Source organism: Scatophagus argus, chromosome 7 (assembly GCF_020382885.2).
Source record: "Scatophagus argus isolate fScaArg1 chromosome 7, fScaArg1.pri, whole genome shotgun sequence".
Taxonomy (NCBI): Eukaryota; Metazoa; Chordata; class Actinopteri; family Scatophagidae; genus Scatophagus; species Scatophagus argus.
This window is the reverse complement of record NC_058499.1, coordinates 9949853-9969663: the sequence shown is the minus strand read 5'-3', so window position 1 is coordinate 9969663 and position 19811 is coordinate 9949853. Positions and strand designations below refer to the sequence as shown.

The 19811-nt window shown below is 40.7% G+C and overlaps 3 protein-coding genes across 6 annotated transcripts; 2 read left to right on the top strand and 1 right to left on the bottom strand.

Moving 5' to 3' along the window:
• Positions 1-108: 108 nt before the first annotated feature.
• Positions 109-8962, top strand: LOC124061912 (inner centromere protein). 2 transcript variants are annotated; one of them, XM_046394251.1, is made up of 20 exons: positions 109-314; positions 1351-1499; positions 1658-1768; positions 1866-2524; positions 2645-2687; positions 2883-2952; positions 3046-3163; positions 3252-3370; positions 3460-3600; positions 4042-4059; positions 5104-5213; positions 5304-5424; positions 5522-5623; positions 5891-6057; positions 6200-6320; positions 6825-6905; positions 7117-7152; positions 7351-7413; positions 7519-7669; positions 8697-8962. In XM_046394251.1, the coding sequence occupies exons 2-20, from the start codon at positions 1360-1362 to the stop codon at positions 8870-8872; spliced, it is 2547 nt and encodes an 848-aa protein (XP_046250207.1). In that variant the 5' UTR covers positions 109-314; positions 1351-1359; the 3' UTR covers positions 8873-8962. The 2 variants fall into 2 exon arrangements, with proteins under 2 accessions (XP_046250207.1, XP_046250208.1); XM_046394252.1 differs by lacking the exon at positions 4042-4059.
• A 1264-nt stretch (positions 8963-10226) lies between these two features.
• On the top strand, positions 10227-14496 carry fth1b (ferritin, heavy polypeptide 1b). 2 transcript variants are annotated; one of them, XM_046394851.1, is made up of 5 exons: positions 10227-10372; positions 12022-12125; positions 12255-12401; positions 12581-12706; positions 13465-14496. In XM_046394851.1, exons 2-5 carry the CDS (start codon positions 12024-12026, stop codon positions 13621-13623), a joined length of 534 nt encoding a protein of 177 aa, XP_046250807.1. In that variant the 5' UTR covers positions 10227-10372; positions 12022-12023; the 3' UTR covers positions 13624-14496. The 2 variants fall into 2 exon arrangements, with proteins under 2 accessions (XP_046250807.1, XP_046250806.1); XM_046394850.1 differs by lacking the exon at positions 10227-10372 and adding an exon at positions 10423-10902.
• Positions 14497-14534: 38 nt separating this feature from the next.
• best1 (bestrophin 1) lies at positions 14535-19567 on the bottom strand. Of its 2 annotated transcripts, XM_046394849.1 has the most exons (9): positions 19122-19567; positions 17835-17929; positions 17448-17681; positions 17128-17282; positions 16916-16993; positions 16471-16623; positions 16277-16357; positions 16037-16188; positions 14535-15956 (listed from the first exon to the last, which is right to left on the bottom strand). In XM_046394849.1, the coding sequence occupies exons 1-9, from the start codon at positions 19271-19273 to the stop codon at positions 14879-14881; spliced, it is 2178 nt and encodes a 725-aa protein (XP_046250805.1). In that variant the 5' UTR covers positions 19274-19567; the 3' UTR covers positions 14535-14878. The 2 variants fall into 2 exon arrangements, with proteins under 2 accessions (XP_046250805.1, XP_046250804.1); XM_046394848.1 differs by lacking the exon at positions 16916-16993.
• Positions 19568-19811: the final 244 nt, after the last annotated feature.

Here is a 19811-nt window from a genome sequence, read left to right as displayed (position 1 = left end):
CTGTGCCATTGCTCGCCTCCGCCCTTGCGGATAGTCACAAAAAGCAAATCGAACAAATCGCTACCAACGTCACGGAGCTTTGCGTTTGGATTGGGTGGTGACGCTTTTTAAACAGTATCAGCGGGAGTGATCGCAGTTACCATCCAGGATCGTTCAGACCGTTGAGAGTTTATACATGAGCTGTAAAGAAAAGTGGGAACTCCCTCAATTTTTTGCAGATTTATTTTCACGTCATTATGCGTTTGATTTTGAGCTTTAAATATTAGCGGAGCAACGAGCATAAGATTTCCTTTTCAGAAACCCGGACTTCAAAGGTAACTAATTATTTTGCAGTCAAATAATAATATTAATGTTAGCTAGTTAACCCAGGTTTTAAGACGTTGAAATAATAGCAGTTATACGTTGAAACGTTGTGATCTTCACAGGTAAATTCACATATTGTGTTTCCCAGTAGCGTAGTCTTGGGTAACACTTAACATTATTTGACTATTTGCTTTTTAATGTTCGTCGATCACATTTGAGCTAAGCTAACGTTTTACCTGGGAAACGTTAGCTACTTCTGTTAACATTACAAACTCACTCCTAACATAAAACCAAATGTTAGGAGTATGTGAATGTAATATGTTTTTTATTGAGACACAGTATGTCAATGCTACTGTAAGATCCAAAACAACCGATGTTGTTGTCGGCTACATTGTTATTAAATAGCTACTGCATAGCCCATAGCAATCCGTCCGCGAAATTAAAAGACACTGCGCATGCACCGATTACACTTTGAAAGGCATCGAGCGTCCAGTATGGATCTGGCACTGCGAGACAAAACACATTACGTGTCAACCCTGTTAACCTTTAAAGGAAACTATTCTGCTTTATTCTTCAATGCCCCTTTTTGTACACGATGACAAGTCGCTAAACACACAGTGAGATATTACTTTAACATATTAATAGTAGTACTTTGATAGTACATGTAATTTTTACCTATGTTAAGTATCAGCAGTAAAGTTAATGTCTTGGTAAATCATTTCAGATCAAAAATCAAGAAACACTTTCCAGATTCCTCACTAAAGAGACCATTTTATTTCATTAGTGGTTTTGTGTATGGTTGTTGACTCTGCCTGATGTAATTCGGGTTTTTGGTTAGTTATTGATACATTGCATGTAAGTGGCCTTTGCTGTTTAGATTTTTCCAGGAGGTTTAATGCAAATTGGTTTCAAATGGTTTTGCTTAAAGGGGAACAAAGACTGTATCAGAACAGAGATTAAAACATAAGCAACCAGTCCTGTCATTGTGACCTGAGCATTAACTTGTTCCAGCTTGTCCAGATTTAACCGTGTCATCTTTTTCCTCAGGCTGTCAACATGAATTCTGTACTATCATCTGTGCAGTCCCTCATGCAAATGTTTGATGCCAAAACACAAGAATTCATGGATGAAATTGATAATGTCCACATGGTTTGGCTTGAGGAGATCCAACAGGAAGCCAACCGCATGTTCTCAAGGTACGCTTAAAGTAATATCATAAAAAAAAGATTTTAATTTTCTTGTTTCAAGTTTCCATCTTCAGATCCTTTTGCTCTTCACTAGAATTGTCCTTAAGGTTTTACTCACGGAGCTGCTTTTTTTTTTCTTTTTTTTTTTTAAATCATTATTATTTCAGAGATTTTAATGCTGAACCAGAACTGATGCCAAAAACACCATCACAGAAAAAGAATAGTCGCAGGAAGCGTGTGTCTTTGGGGCGTCAGGAAGAAAATCAAGCCAGGCGAAGGTTTGTTTTTGTTGTTGATACATTTTTACATTTCTTCAAACCTGAGGAATTTCAAGTACGTTGTGCCTTTCTTAATCTAAAAAAATTTCATGTACAGATTTTCAAAGGGAAAGCGCAGCAACCTTCGTGGCTCATCTGTCAAATCACTGAACTTAATTGCTGAAGAAGAGACTGTTCCAGAGGCCTCCACCTCTGAAGCCAACACCACCACACAGCCTAAACGTGCCACTCGCAAAAACAAACGAAGAAAGTCTGAGGCCGCAGAGGATGTGAGCCAGTCACTCCAGGACAGCAGCAACATTGATGAGATGGACAACAAGAAGCAAGAGTTGGGCAAAAATAACACGGTGAACAATGTGGAGGTCAAGCCGAACAAAACAAGTAGCACTGAAAAGTCTACACCTAAGCTGACCTCACCTGAGGTTGTTGTCAGCATCTCTCCAGAAGACCAATCCCCATCTAAGATACCCTCACCTGAAGTTGTTGTCTGTATCTCTCCTGTTGAGCGCTTGTCTGCTGAGCTTGCCAAAAAGCCGGAGGCTTCTCCTGGCCGCACAGCTGCAAAGATAGCGATAGCCGGCGTAGCTCAAAGCTCACGACGGAGCTCTGTAAGGTGCTCCCTCAAGCTGCGTCACTCGCTGGCCGGTCTGCGGCACAGTATGACTCAGGAGTCTGTTCGCCGTGCCTCACGCCGCTCCATGCTTAAGAGGAAGGCGGCTCGCATGGTCAACTCCACATGTAGCAGCAACTCGGACGGTGCGACATGAGCCACATTTTTATTATTATTACATGAAATGCAAAACATGAGCAAATTCTTTCACACTTTGATTGTCGTTAATCAGTACGTTTTATGTGGCTTTTTATTTCTTATTGTAGAGGACGCTTGCAGGGACTCTGTAGAGGAAGAGGATAGAGAGGCGTGAGTAATGACGAGCTTAATTTGCACTGATGAATATATTTATGTCTTAATGGAAAAAGAAAAATCATTATTTGTATTAGTGGCTGGTAAATCTGTCTACATAACATCACCATCGCTATTTGTGACTTGTCAATTCAGTGATTTTTATTTGTTTTGAAGTGTTTCTTACCATTACTAATTTATTCACTGATAAAGCATGTCAGAAGCTGTAACTGCTGACACAGAGAATGATGCTGCATCTGAAGAATCGAAGCAAACTTCGCAGGTATGAATATGTTTTTACTTATTAAATGTCAAAATTTAATTTATCCTTTGGGTATTGATGCTTTTATTTTTGTTTTTGTTTTGCTTTAACCAGAATGTAAATCCAGCTGTTGGACGCATTACTCGATCTGTGGCTGCAAACTCTCCCAAACTGGCACCCCCATCATTGTACAACAATGAGCAAAAAATGAGCACTCCAAATAGGAAACCAGGTATTGGAACTCTCCATTTTATTAATTAACTTTTCTTTAGATTTCATTTTAGTTGATGATTGTTGTTGACATGTGCCTGTGTTTTCAGTTGTTGCTGAGAAACAGCAGACTTCCCAGTCCAGTCGCCAAAGCACCAAACGCAAAGTGCCAGATACTGTAGAAGAAAGCCCCACAAAGATGTTTTCTCCTCCCAAGAAAAGTCAAAGTGTAAGACACAAAAATCTTTGTAAATATACGGATGTAATTGATAGATTTCTTAATTAACTTACTTCTTCTCCTTTGCTGTTAATGCACAGGCAATCAGACCCCACATGAGATCTTTTCTCCACACTGTGCAGAAGAATCAGATGCTAATGATGACTCCAAATACGCTCGGCCGCACTGGTGTTATCAAGTCCTTCATCAAACACACCACACCTATGAAGACTGATCCTAAGGTGAGTTATGCACCTGATGCAAAGCAACAACATTGTCGTGTAGTGGACTGTTAGCCTGACTGTGGGACAGGGAAGCAGAGAGGTCCAAGCTGGACAAAACACAGCAAAAAGGATATTGAGATTTAGCTGATAGCGATCCGTTAAAATGTGATCAGCTCAAGACCTCTCTTTTTAGCTAAACTTCACTGACACGAAACAGACATGTGATACAATACTGCTTATTTTCAGTTCACAGCTCACATGTGGCGGTGAACTGGAAATATGCAGTATTGGATTCTCCATAGGAATTATTGCTTAGCAGGTATCATTTTAGTTGTGTTTATCCCTAAAAATCTGAATTTTTAAGAGTGAAGAGTGCATATTCTTGAGTTTTTACTGAGCTGTCTAATGATGTGGTGCTCTTATTTGGATGTTTTTGTTTTTTTTCCCTCCTTTCCCCAGTTGAGCATTGGTATAGTGGTAAGTGTAATGTTAAAGCATTGTTTGCTGTTTGTGGGCATTTGATGGTGTCTAATATCCCACTGTGCATCTTGATTTAGCACATACATTAGACAAGCCCCTTTCATGCTTCCACATTTAAAAGTTTCATCTGTGTCAGAGCTGAAATTAAGGCTCTTGGCAGTTTGATGGCTGAAGATTTAGAAAAATTTTTAAAATTTTTTAAATTTGAGCTCTGCTGAGAGTACAAGCAGCAACATTCCTGAATAAATCCCTTAAAGTTGAATGTTGTGTAGAAAAGGCTCTTTGACAGAGGCACACTTACACTTAATAGCCTTATTGCAATAATGGTGAAAGGGACTACTGCACTTAAACAACGCTCTAAACTGCACTTCTTAGTTGGTGTCTCATCCCACGGGTCACTAATGCTCATCTTTTGTGTTTTTCTTTAATCTCACAGTCCTGCAGAGCACCTAAACTAGCTTCATTATCATCACTGTAACATAATGGAAGTAAAAATCCATCTTTACCAGAATCTGTCACTGTCTGAGTTGGTCCTAAAACTGGTTTGTGTGTCAGTGGATCAGGATTGTATAGAGTGTGGAGATCACACTGGAGCTGATGTCATTGTACCCTTTTGGATTCTGGGTTGTGTGTAAAGAACGACGTATGTTCACATGACTCTCAGCTATTCTTGTTGGTATTTGGACACTTGTTGTGTTGTAATGGGTGTTACATTTATAGTAACAATTTGAATATGATGGGGTGCATTGAATTTTACACTTGATAGGTTTTGCTGGGTGTTGGAGATTGTCATCACTCTTCTTTGATAGATGTAAGCTTGAAAGCTGGCTGTAACTTTGCCGTTTACAGGTTAAAGGAAGATTATACTGCAGTATGAGAACAGACTTTGTGGAAATAACACAAAGTTTGTCAGGATGGATTTTTGCTCCATCTGTCTGCTTCAAGGACATGGTGATCTGTTTCCGGGTTTTGACAGTGCGTTAGAATTAACTGATTTCTGACGACGTGCATTTCTTAAATCTTTGTTTTCTCTTTTCACAGTCAAAAGAGCGTCACAAACTGGAAGCACTTAAGAAGAAACAGGAGCAAGAGGAGGAAAGAATGAAGAAAATGGAGGAGGAGAAGAAAAAGAAACAGGAGGAACTTAAAAGGTTAATACATAACCTCTTTAAACACTCTGATTGGACAGTTTAGTAATTTATTCTATAATTCTTTTTTAATTTTTATATTTTGTGTTGCAGGAAGAGGGATGAGAGACTAAGGAGAGTGTTTGAGGCCAAAGTAAAAGAAGAGCAGAGAGAGGAGGAAAAGAAAAAGAAGATCGAGCAAAAAATGGCTCAGATTGATGAGAAAAATGATAAGGTATGGAACACATTTGGTTACTCTGACCCTGTATGGTCACCTCAAAACAGATTTAAACAATATTATCTAATCTTTGATATTTAACCTCTTTGTGCAGCGTCTGGCAGAGGAGAAGGCCAAGAAAAAGGCTGCCATGAAGCGCCAAGAGGAGCTGGAGTTGAAAAAGAAGGAGGAAGAGGCAAAACGGAAGAAGATTGCAGTGAGAAGATGTTCTTTTGTTTATTTATTTTTTTAATACTGTATATATACAGCAATTTCTGTTGCTATAGCTTTGCACATTGAGACTGATAATGCATATCGTGTATATCAACAGGGCTGTACTCAGTCACCAGTGAGTGTATGTTTGTCCTTTTTAAAACCTCAAGTTATTTTGATGTGCTGCTGCATATTGATTGATACATTTATTCAAAGAGGTTAAGTCTTCAATGTATGCTTTTTCTTATGTTGTCTTTTGTTTTTACTTAAGGAGGAAGAGAAGCGGCAGCAGGAGTTACTGGCCAAGAAGAAGGCAGAGGAGGAGGAACAGCAAGCTCGTAAGCTGGCCGAAGCTCGCAGAGCGCTGGAGCTGAAGAGAGAGCAGGAGCGTGAGAGGGAGAGAGAGCTGGAGAAAGAGCGACTGGCTGCTGCCGAAAGGTTAGTCATAACTACAGATGCTAATTTGCCTAATTACGGTTAACGGTGTGTTAAATTGAACCTTGTTTCGGTTAAGACGGTAAGAAAAAGGTTGGTTTCCTCCAGAGTTTGTTTTTTTACCGAACTGATGTCTGTGCTTCAGGGAGCGAGTGGAAAAAGAAAAAGCTCTCGCACTGCAAAGGGAGCTGGAGAGAGCAGCGAGAGAGAAAGAGAGGAGAGAACTGGAGGAGAGAAGGAAGGCACTTGAGGAGAAAAGAAAACTGGTAAGACATCAAAATTTGGAACCAAAATGACATTAAAAATGTTTACATATAGATTGTTAGAATACAGTGTGTAGCAAAGCGATGGGCGTGCTGGCAGACACCAATGACCAGTCGGTCTCCTAGAAGAAACATGATTTAAAATGCTCCCTTACCCAAATTGAATGTTGCTGTGACTCTCACAATCCACCATTTAATTTTGGGTTTAAAGTTGTCCCAGCACTGCCAGCTATGCCACTGTTAGACTGTCAAGAGTTGTAATTCATCCTGAAGAGTTCATGTCTTCCTGCAGAAACTGCGCTTAATGATCAAAAGTTTGTTGATTATTGGGACAGTTTCATGAAATAAGTCTTAGGTACCTTGTCTTTTTTTTTTTTCTTTTTTTTTTACTTACTTGTGTGGTATACGATTACTCGTGTTTTAAAGACATCGTATTAACACATCGTATTGAGCAGCTCTGGCTTTGTTATTGTCAGCTGGTTGTTTATGCGATTCTTCTCCCACTAGGAGGAGCAGCAGAGATTAGCTGCAGAGGAGAAAGCTGCTAAACAGAGAGAAGCTGCTGCTAAACAGGCTGCTGAAAAACAGGTACACCAACAGGGGAAAATTGGACTTAAACCTGCACAGCTGAACACGAGCAAAAACTGAAATGTTACCACTTTGACACTTGAGATGGAAGCTATAAAAATGTTACATTTTCTGTGGGATCAGCCATGTATTGTGAATGGACTCTTGGAGTGCATAAGACAATAGTCGATTTGACACTAAATGGTACCTCTTTACTTTTCTCCTCCATAAGGCTGCTGCTGCCCTGAATGTGACTGTGGATATTGAGGTAAGAGTCCCAATATAGCCTCTCTGACAAGCCATTTCCTGTCAGGGAAAAAAATAGATATCCTTTAGTCTGGTGAAGAGAAACGACTGAAACAAAGTCTTGTAGTTGATTTTAATATTGACTGCAGAGTAATTGATAGTCTGGTGTAAAAATTCACAGTGAAAAGACATTAACCAGTTTTCTTCTTACTCTTTGCAGCGCTCTGTTATGAGCACACCTGTGGGAAAAGGTGGTGGCCTCAATGTGACTGTGGATATCGAGGTAAATTTAAACGGATCAGTCAGTCAGTTCCTGTCTTAAAACGTGGCGAAGATAATGTCCCATCAGAGTAAATCCTTGTGGTGTGTGTTTTATCCTCCTCTGCAGAAATCACCACAGTCGTACGTCATCACTCCAAAGGGAGGCAACAAACCTGTGATGTCCAAAAGTGCAGAAGATTATGGGATGGACCAAAACAGTGACGACTCTACTGATGATGAGTCTGCCCCAAGGAAACCAATTCCATCCTGGGCAGAGGGTAAGCATGATTTTAGTTTCTCATTTTATTTAATAATGTTTATTTTTTCCAATGTACCTGAACATCTGTCGAGTTTTTCTTCATTCCGGGGTTCCTAGGCCGTATGGGATAGTATGATTTTATTTTGAAAGAAAAGAGTATGGAAGGAGAGTATGAGGAAAATACCTGTGTTTCCTGAATTTTACCCCAATGTAAAGTTTTGGGGTTTTTTTTGTTTTTTTTTTTAATCAAATAAATTGATCACAGTGTTTTTCATGGCCTTTGAAGTAGGCAGCCAGCCCAGACAAAATGTTTACCACTGTGTGATAGAGTGTGGGCCAGGGTGAACTCAGTGTTGTTGCAAGAAAGGCAAGAGGGATGGCATATGACTGGACACACACACACACACACACACACACACACACCCACCCCTACACCTGCTGCCTCTGAGCGTCTCATCACTGTACCAAAGCAAGACATCCACCATCAAATTAGTGTGAAAGAAATGCATTATCTTCAAACTGTGTATGTACATAGCATCACAAATAACCAAATATGAAGCTTGTCTCAAAACATTTGAGTTGTGCAGCGATTATAGTTATCAGAAAAGTAAACAGATCTTTTCTGTGTAGTTAAACAACCTTCACGTCTGTGATTATTGTTGTTACCATGGGCACAGTGAATAAAAATGGCCACACAGACACAGTAGAAAAATTAAATAATTTACATGATACATTTTTCAACTTGTTTTTGGTTCTTATTTATAAAAGAGACAAAAAAAATCTGTGGGGAACAGTGATATAATATGTTAAGGGAAAATAATACGAGAATAGTAAGCAGTATCTGCCACCAACAGCTGTCATTTAGGTTAGCTAATTGTGCAGTTGTTGTAAAGCACAGACAGCTTGGCAGCCATAGCAGAAAGAGTGAAAGAGGATGGAGCTTCATGAGCAGTCATTGGAAAATTGTGACTTATTCCAAATTGAGTCCAGCTCATATTTATCTCAATGCCTCAGTATATGTGATTTCTCAATTTTTCCTTTCACAGGTCACAATCTGCAGCAGATCATTATGAAGCAGTACTTCAACCCTCCTGATTTGGACTCTTTCTTCGGGATAATTGAACCGCCCAAACTGGAAAGCATCTTCTACAAGAGCAAGCCTCGTTATTTTAAACGCACCAGCTCTGCTGTGTGGCACTCGCCTCCTGCTGGATCCAAATAATGTCTGTACACTGATGACATATGTTGCTGTATAGTTTCATTTTTGTTTTAAAAATCTGTTGCCAATAAAATAACCAGTTTTAACCAATAATGAATTTGTTTATGGTTTTTAGGCATCAACGTTTTAGGGAAATTGTTGCTAGTTTCTAAAATATCATGAGCTGATGCTTCATGCTTGTATATGGATGGATGGATGTACTTTATTGATCCCAGGCTGGGAAATTACAGTGCAGCATTACACACAGTGACAATACTGTAAAAAGAATAACCTATACAAATCATGTACAAATAGCAATATAAAATGATTATACAACAAATAAGCAGTATTGACTGTTGTGCAAAATAAAACAGAATGTAAGGTGCAGTGAACCAAGTGTGTAAAAACATATAAAGTTTGTAGTGACTGTATGTTATGACCACTGTTTAGCTGTTATTGTATAGTGTGATGGCATGTGGTCGGAAAGATTTCCTGTATCAGCCTGTGAGAGAAGGTGCTCTGCTGTCTGTCTACTGTGATGGAGAAGGTGCTGACCATTGTCCATGATGGATAACAGTTTATTCAGTGTTCTCCTCTCCATCACGGTCTCAGAAGACTCCAGCCTGAGTCCAAGCACAGAGCCGGCCTTCTTGATGACATGAAGTCTGTGCTGGCTCTGATGCTGCTGTCCCAACACACAACAGACTGGTAAAAGATCTCCAACATGTCGCTGCACACGTTGAAGGATCTCAGCTTCCTTGGTAAATAAAGTCTGCTCATCCCCTTCTTGTACACAGCCTCAGTGTTAGATGTCCAGTCCAGTCTGTTGCTGATCACCACTCCCAGGTATCTGTAGTCCTTCACCACCTCCCCCCCTGATCCGTAGTGGCTGTGAAGGCATCCTCTTCCTCCTCAAGTTGATCACCATCTCCTTGGTCTTGTTAACATTCAGTCTCAGGTGATTCTGTTCGGACCACTCTACAAAGTTGTCCACCAGTGTCCTGTACTCACAAAACCAAGTTTGGCCTTCAGGGAAAACTGGCTTTTAAAGGCCCTGTACACTGCTGGAACTATGTTTATGCTAGGTTATTGGACTGCACTAATTACTAATAAAAGTTTTATTTGTCCCATCTGCCACATACAAAAAGTGAACCAGTTAATCTGGGGAAATATCATTCTGTTTGCACCCACACGATCCTGAGAAAAGGTCCAGTCAATCTAAAGATGTAGCATTGGTGTGCAGGGGACTTTAAGAAAATGTAAAGCCGATTAAGTTATTTCAACCGACTTGTCTTAATAAAGGTGACGAGAAATGTCCACAGCTTAGACGTAGTTCACTGAAAACTTAGAGACAGCTCACTCCCATTTACCTGTATCGGTAAACAACGACAGGGGCAACGTCATCCACAGCACCAAGTCACTGGACCTGTAACACCTGAACGGAACGCGACCGTTATTATTTAAACCTTTGCTTCTGCTACTGCGCATGTCAGACCGTGCAAAAATAAACAGCGCGTGTTTCAGGTGAGTCTGTCACACAGCAGTACATTGCAAAATGACTTGATATAAACACACGTTTCGTAGGCCTAGTTTACCAGCACACACGTGAATTGCACAAATAGGGGATTATCATCTACAAAGCCACGATAACCATACAAACTTCATCTGCTCCTACGATATGAAAGCTCCAGATCAGTTGCTAAGTTATTAAAATGTACCGTATGTCAACTCAATCCAAGCTGCAGATTCGATCAAACTGGAACAAGGGCGCTCAGGCTAGTCAAACAAAGGCTCCAGTCCAGTCATTAGCTGTATCATTTAATAATAAGGGACAAAACCGCGGCACTGTGGCTGTTTAAATACGGTCAATCTAACATTCCCGCCCCCCCTTTTTAACCGCTAATCAGAGGGAGCGACCTACTAACGTTTCTTCGGCTGTGCGCATTTGTTGTGACATCAGGCGACGTTAGCCCGTTTTCGAGAATTTCGGGAATTTAACGTTGTAAATATCGGTTAAGTGATTTTGTTTTAACGGGCCGAGATCGACAAACCAGGTACGTATACACATAAGGTTGCAGGTCAGTCCCCTAGCTAGCTTGTAAACTGTCACCTGCCTTGTTTAAATGTGAGATAAACTGATGATTTGCCTGCTAATAGCCTAGCAACGTTAGGGATCTTCAGTAACCAAACCTGTTGTTAGCTGGTTAGTTATCCCAGCTACGCAGTGTAAGAAAATTACCAGTGAGGATAAGTCAGTGTTATGAGCAATCAGTGCAAAAATATGCTTCGCCACAACATTAGCAAGTTTGGGATCATTTGTCAGCCTGCCTGACTCCTAACGTTTGTATTCATAAACATGTATGAATATGCTATACGGTGTAATGTTGTGGTTAACAGTGCCTTTTAAAAAGCACACTTCATGGCAGTTATTAGTCATGTATTGGGTGATGAAGGTCATTTTTTTTCTGGATCAATATGAATGCAGTTATGTCCTTGAAGGGTCGACGCATTCAAATCTGGACAACCCAGAGGGCAGTTTGTTTATTTTAGAGTGTAGTAAGTAAGCTTTTGTATGCAAAGTAAATAACTAAATGTAAATTACTTTCAAATTTCATTCACCTTCATGGAACTGGGCTCAAGGCATAGATCTCAAGGATGAATATCTCAAAACCTGGGCAAGTAAACTCTTGAAGGACACAACTAGAGTAAATTTACCTTTTTTTTAAATTATTATTTGGTGTGCAATTTTGCAAAAAGGTGCTGTATATTGGATATCTATTTATTCAGTTTAGCAGGAGTTTCAGTGTCACAAGCTGATATTTATTGAGAAGGATCATGTGTCAGGTGTTGTTGGCAAGCATGGTGGAGGGGTAGGATATCACCACCCAGTGTCAGCTGTGGGGAAAGTGCATTTGTTTTTGTCCCAGTGTTGGTGCCCAAGCTTGTGGTCATGGGGGTTAATGATGTGGCACAAACACCACTAAGTCTATTATTAGCAGTTATCTGTAAAGTCTTTTTATACATGCTTAATATGTCTTTTGGATAATGCAATTTCCCAGCCTGGGATCAATAAAGTATGTCTATCTATCTATCTATACAGCCTTACATGTCAGCTGCTGAACAGTGTCATGGAAATTTTCCCACTCATTTATTCTTTGTTGTAATTTACACAGAAATGAGTTCGCAGATCCGACAGAACTTTCACCAGGACTGCGAGGCTGCCATTAACAGACAGATAAACCTGGAGCTCTATGCTTCCTATGTTTATCTTTCTATGGTAAGAAAATGCTCTCAAGCCTGCAATGCAATGTGTGCATCTTTTCTGCCCACTGTTTGTAGATCAGTGCTGTTTGTGTCTTTTAAGTTTAAAGACATAAAAAAGGTTTTCCTTTCTTCATTTTTTTAGGCTTACTATTTTGATAGGGATGATAAATCCCTACCAAATTTTGCAAAGTTCTTTAAAGCACAGTCCAAAGAAGAGCGCATGCATGCAGAGAAGCTGATGAGTTTGCAGAACAAGCGAGGAGGCAGAATTTTTCTGCAAGACATCAAGGTATGTACTGATACGTTTTCTACTCTGTAGGCAAAGTAAGAGTGTGTTAACAGTGTCATGTAAAAGCACAGTTTGATAATGCAGCTGTTTGCTGATTCATGTGTTATTTTTGTAAAAAAGAAACAAAACAAGTATAACATCAGTTTTGCATTGTTGTGAATTATTTATATTTTTCATAGAAACCTGATAGAGATGAGTGGGGGAGCGGCCTGGAAGCTTTGGAGTGTTCCTTACAGCTGGAGAAAAGTGTAAACCAATCCCTGCTGGACTTGCAGAAAATGGCAACTGAACACAATGATCCTCATGTAAGCAGAAGACTAAGCGCCAATGCACACAACATCCTGCTGTGTTATGCTCCGGCTCCATTGGAGCTGCTGGAGATGAGCCAGCGCCAGAATGCCAGCTTTTATTAGCATTTAATTATTTTAATGATCGGTTTCATTAGAGATGGTCTGTTAAGCCTTGTTCTGTCCTCTCCTACTCTGTGATCATTTACACTGTGTTTTGAATACAACAGAGATAAACTCAAATCAAGTTTATTGTCACATACACGATCAGTACAATGTATCGTGAAAAGTTATGTATGGATTCAACCCATCTTAAGTATTGGGTGCAGTGGTGGAGACTAATTCCTGTTCTGAGCCAGTGACTTGTCAAAGGCTGAGAATTGACCTAACATACATGTTTGTGTTATAGTGGGAGAAGACATCACCCTGTGTATTATAGCTGTGCTGTGAGATTGTTCATACTCAAATAAAATGAGTAATCGCAGACAAAGTTAGAAGTAGCAAAATGTTGTCACATTCAAGTGCAGCTAAAAGCACACGCCGTGTATGTAACATAGCACACCAGAAATGTTTGATAAACAACTCTTAACTAAACTTTAAATGTGTCTGCTGAAACACAGATGCTCCTCTTCTGAAATGTTTCCAGTAGACGTTGAAATGGCACTGAAGCTGTGACTGAACAGCAGCGCAGCTGGATGTTGTGTACATTTGGCATTAGGGAACATAAAATATCTGGCAGTCCAATAACAAAAACATTCTGTCCATTTTATCCACAGATGTGTGACTTCATAGAAACGCATTATCTGGACGAGCAGGTTAAATCGATCAAACAGCTCGCCGACTGGATATCAAACTTGCGCCGCATGGGAGCCCCTCAGAGTGGCATGGCAGAGTACCTCTTTGACAAACACACCATGGCTGACGAGAGCAGTTAAATCACACTGATGATCATTCTGGTCACCGCTGCATGACATCCTGCCCCTGTCCCTGACATGTACTGCATGTAACACAGATAATGCTGCTTTATTTATGCTTGTTAGCTGTCAATAAACTGCAAAATTTACAAAAGGCATAAATAGCACTGTGAACTGGAACTGCTGCAGTCCTGACTTCACGTTCCAGATGACAGTTGATCTCAAAGATGCTTTGAAGAAATAATACTGAGGAAACCTTTTAACTCACACCACTTATTGTTCATACCTTCTGCTATATTACACGTCATTTCAGTGTTTGTGTTTCTGAATTATGGTGACCTAAAACCCCTAGAAATACTACTAGAATAGTACACACACACATATATACACACATACATGTATATATTTGAGCAGAAAGTGTATGGAGACTGGACTATGACACTATGTGAAGGCTTTTTTAATAACAAACATAATGGCAAACTAGATGGCACTTTGATTGTGATGCTGAAACAAAAAACAAAAACATTAAAAGGTCAACAGCAATGGGTTATTCAAGATAATCCACAGATTTTGTTTTTGTTAACTAGTATAATGACAGTCTTCGATCAAATTAAATCACAACAAATAAATTTACAACGGGAAAACTTTGTGCTTCATATGTTTACTGAATATTCTTTTAAATACATCAGCTTTGAGTTGTTTTTCTCGTGTGTCAGTGGGTTAACTATATACGGTCACTAAAAACACTATATAAAACCAATGAAAATGTTTCCTCAGCTATTTACAGATCACTTCTTTCTGCGGTTGCTTCGTATAATATGACAGCTATGAGTAGTTGTGAATTTAAGTTAAATTGTACAGTTTCCTTTTATAATAAAAAAGTAAGAATACCAAGTTTTAGTTTTTTATTTTTAAAAATGACAAAAGAAACGGAACATGATGCTTGTATTTATTGAAGCGTACAGTGATATGAACAGTGCTAGGATGTACACATTTTGGCTTCTTGCTAACTTTCTGACTAAACTGGAAAGTTTTTCTTCTTTTTCCTCCACATGTTGACGGTTAAATCTCATCAGGTCCTTTTCGCATTACGAGATGGTTGATTGTTCTATGAGTGCTTATCAGAAGGTAGAGATTAACAAAGTGCTTGCAACAAATACTTATCGGTCGTGTGTGGGTCTCCAGGTGACTGTAATGCACTTCAGATCAGTATCTGTTTGTGTTAAATACTTTATTTAACGTCACGTGATACAAAACACCTCTGTCACACCTTTTCTCAGTCCTGCTCTCTCCCTCCTGCCACCTTGTTCACTCCACTGTCCACCAAAACACCCAGCATGTCCCCCTCAGCCAATGAGATTCCTGAATCATTGGGTGAGTTTTGCTGATTGGTGTCTTGATGCGATGATGCTGAAGCGGAAACTGTGTTCATATTATTGCTCAGCCCGCCGTTGGTGCCCCCATTACTGGCCCTCATGTTGGCATTGAAATTCCCGTGATTACTAAAATTACTGTGACTTGTACTGTTGCACAGACTTCCTGTTGTGCCAGCGCTGTTGGTGCTTGTTGCATTAATGCTGCTGGAGCTGCTGTTGGGATTACTGGGATTTGCTGCCACACTGCGAGAGGGAGGAGTGAACGAGAACACCCTTTCACCTCCACTTCCTGTTGCCCAAGCACTTGGGGTTCCGGGCTGGTTCTCAGCTGAGGGGAGGGTGTCCAGTGTAAGGCGGGGAGGTGGAGGGCGGCGAGCCAGCAGGCCGTGTCCAGGTCTGAGTTTAGATATCGGGCAGAGTTCAGGTGGAGGATCTGGGAAGGAGAAGGTAGGGGCACTCGGGACCTCACCATCGTCACTCAGCCAGGGGAAAGCAGAGGATGGTGGTGGGGGAATATGGCTGGGGGTGTCTGGAGGCAGCAACTGTGAGCCCACCAACGGAGGAGCAAGGGAGCTACAGCTGCGGTCCCACTCATTCTGAGTTCTCCGAGCCGGCCGAGGGCGGGGCACCGCAGGGGGCACACAGTGAATGGGTGTTTGGGGGCAGCTGTAGAAACCCGGTCTCTCATACAAGGGCGTGGTGGAGAATGCGTAGTCTGGATCTCGCTCTTGGTTCAAAGACTGGCGGGTTTGACTCGAAGTTGATGGTGCCTCAGGGTGCAGGTACAGAGGGAAGCGGCTGAGTGGAGCTCCAGGTCGGCGCCGCAGCAGAGAGATCCGTGAGGAGCGGGGAAAGTTAGGGGACTGGACGCCAAGAAGACGGCCCAGCCCTCCGATCAGTGGAGTTGAGTAGTTGGCTTCCTCATTTTCTTTGATTTGCTCCAGATTGGACTGAAACTCCATCTCCTCCTTAGGAACACTAAATTAAATAGATAGTTATGTGATGGTTGGCTACAGTGTTTAACAATCGTCTGTTTGAAAATAAACACATTACTGAACCTGATATCCAGCGCTGAGCCCATGAAGGAGGGCTTGCGGTGTTCGGCGCTGGCAGCAGTGTAGGGAGGCTGAGGTTCAGACTCATTCCAGTACATATCCCTCTCCACCAGTGGTAGACTGTCATACATCTCATCCACAGACAACAAGGACACCTGAGGGACAACAGAAGCAGCAAGTACAACAAGACAGCACCTGCATGGCTGATGAAAAAGTGGCAAATAGTATGGTTTGAATCCGAACCTGTAAGTTACGATCAACGAGCCAGTTGGTTTCAAAGTCATCATCATCTTCGCCAAACGGATTTATGAGTTGTTCAGCCACCTGGAAAGCATGAACAGAAAGGACCTCACTTCAGCACAGCTAAAAAATGCTCAAATGAGTAAAATGTAAACTGCAGCATCAGTGTGACTGAAATGAATCTGCTGGTTCATCACCTTCAGCCAACCAACATAGAAGAAAAACTGCAACAGGGTGAAAACAGGCAGGTAGAAATCCACATCGTGACCGGGGTACCCCTGAGCTGGATCCAAAAACTGACGACCAATCAGACAAGCCAGGAAGAAGCTGTAGACTGCAACTGTCACCACCTAGTTAAAAGACAAAAAAGAGGTTCATAACAATCTCTGAGAAAAGAGTCTGCTAGTTTGATCAAACTGAGTTAATCTCTTCAGGTACATGATGATTGTCGTAACACACAAAATCACAACCTTTATAGACTACAGGTAGTCTAATATTCGCTCACGATCAGTCTCATCAGCAGTGTTATTTCTTATACTTAATCAATGCGCATTTTTCAATAAATGAAAATTATTTGTTCTACCACCAAGGAATCTACTGTATTTCAGTTCAAGCACAGCATATAAAAAAAACCAAATAAACCTGGGTATAGACAAGAGGCAGGCTGATCCAGTCATAACCGTACAGCTTCATACACTTAGCCCTTAAACTGTTCAACTCCTGAACAGAGAAAAAGAAATACAGGCAAAACCAGCTTTTAAAAACTGTCACAGAGCTGAAATGGCCACAAAGAGAAGATGTTGAAGATGAAGGCTCACTTGGTCTGCAGAGCGATAATATATGATAACACCTACAGTGAAAATGGCTGTGAGTGCCACGTCATTGTTGATGCGACCATCAGTGCGAGCCCTCAGAGCCAGGCTGACGAACCACATGCAGGGAACCCAGAACTTGTTGTGAGGGGAAGGTAAGTCCTCCAGGTGCCTCAGCTCCTCTGACGTCATCAAACCTGAGACGCACAAACACAAGAGTCTAAACTTGCTGGTCCCAAACCACCACACAGTTTCTTCAGGAGATTTAAACAGTGAAAACGGAGGTTGCAGCTTTGGACTGTACTGTCTGTGAGAGGAATGGCAGCACCACCATCGGTGAGTTTTGGTAGTTTTTGTCATACCTGCCTGCACCAGATGCTCCATGGTGGGAAACCTCTTGTAGACGGCCGTACTGACAGAGCGGTAGATGAGCACTCCAGAGAGGTTGGCGTATCGCATGAGGGTTCGTCGGGTCAGCCTGGAGGCCTCGTCAGCTCCACGAACATGACCACCCACTAATGCTGCCAAGCGGTCCGGCCAGGGGACGTTTTCAAATTGGCCCCACCAACGGGACACAACAAAGGTGACATAAAAACCTGGCAAAGAAACGAATCAAACAAGCAAGTCAAGAATGAGAATGGTGATGGTTTCTGGGAACATGGTCTGAGATTGTTGTTTTGGGTTCTTGCACATCTATTGCCCGTGTTTGGGTTAGCTTTGACAATTACATATGATCAGCCTCAACTCACCCAGCACAAACGACACAGGGATGAGCTCTGCATAGCGGTCACAGTATATTGACAGCTTCTCAAACAGCCTCTTCTGGTTGTCATTTAACACAAACCTGGTGAAGGAAACATTGAGTCCATGATGACTAAAAGACAAGGAGGGGTAAGAAAAAGCACCACGCCTTATATTGTAAATACAGATTAAATAAATAGATAAAAATTTACTCCGCCTCTCATAAAGTGGATATAACCTTGTTTTGTGAAGATCCTTTTCACATTAAAAGATATTTATCAAGATTTTATGACATCCCTAATGTACCAAATTACACAGTTTTTGTGTGAAACTTTTCTTGTTATCACAAAATACTCCTTTTGTGATATTATTTTTTGCTCTAACAATACACTGACATATCTCATTAAAATGAGAAAACTTCCAGCTCAGTCTTGTCTGTTTTATAGTGAGAAGTTATTATAATACGAAAAATATCTTGTTAGAACATGATGAAAATCTTTAAAATGTTAAAATAATAAATGTTAAAATCATTTTCTTGTTATAAAGAGAAACTGACCACATGTTTCTTCAGTCATGATGGCTGTAAGAAGGTTCACTAAACCAAACTATTTCATGTGAAAGGCCACTAAATAAATAAAATAAAATAAAATATCCAATAAGAATCCACTCTAAGTAGTCTAAATGTTACTTTGTCACACAGATAGGTGACAGCAATTAGTGAACTGACAGTGACGTAAACAGTTGCCCTGATAGTATACAGTTACCTTTACAAACCTTTTTTGGTGAAAATTTATATGAACCAAAATTGAAAATAAATTTACAATCCCTGAACTATTTGTATGAATCTCCAAAAGGCCCCAGATTCCAGTTCTGAAACTTGCTATAGTGTTGAACAAATAAATGCTATTAAATAATGTCACTGTTAGAGTCGATGAACTGGTCCAGGCCTAACATCAGCCAAAGACTTCAAAGATAAATCAGCCAAAGATAAATCAATATTGGCACATATGTCGACCAAAAAGTGACATGAAATGTAAAATTGCTGTTAAAAGTGTCTCTGTTATGTAGTTTGTCCACAATGGAGCACTAACAAGTTTCTTGAGTGACTAAATTTAAGTGATCCTTAACAAAAAGATTTAAATAAAAAATAAATATTGATATCAGGTTTTTACAATCTGAATGAGCTATATGAGCCTCAAAAATCCAGTATGTGTCAGGCTACATTCACTCTATCCGCAGACTGATTACGTGAAAAATGTCTAGTGCAGTTCACCGTGTTTCGTCAAAGACTGTACCTATAAACAATGCTGAAGAACGAGTAGAGAAGAGTGAAGATGATGAGCTCTCTGTAGAGCAGTTTATAGATGCTGCCTCTCCATCGCAGAAGCAGGTTAAAGAATGTCCCCAGACCTGCATCAGCTACCCTGCGAGAGTAAGTTACTGTCATTGTTGCTGCTGCTTGCTGGCCAACTTGCTGGTTGTGTGTGGAGGGACATGAAGAAAACCAGTGTAATAATGTCCTCTGGGGTTCATCTGAGCACAGCCAGTCTGGATCTCATGAGGCCAATATGGTCACATATCTAAAATGATGTGAAAAAATAACAAAGTTAGTTATTTCTTATATGTTTTCTTCTTGTTTGGATTTATACAACTGTGCTGTGTTGACATACAAAGCAGAGTTCTCATAAATCAATACTAAACTGATTTTCCACACACTTCAATAATCATTCAAAACAGTAACTCTCCCCATTTTATAGATCTCAAACATACCACAACACCTGAAGAGATGCTTGCAGGACTACAAGAGGAAAATACAATATGTGAGGGTCACAAAAGTTCACTTTTACCAACTCAAATGCAAAAGTGTAAAGTTGTGGTTACTTACCACACGGTGTGAAAATGACTGGCCATCGTACTGTAATGTGTGGCGGCAGCGTCTGCGGAGACTGTTATAGAAAGGGAAGCAGGGAAGAAAAAGAGAGCAG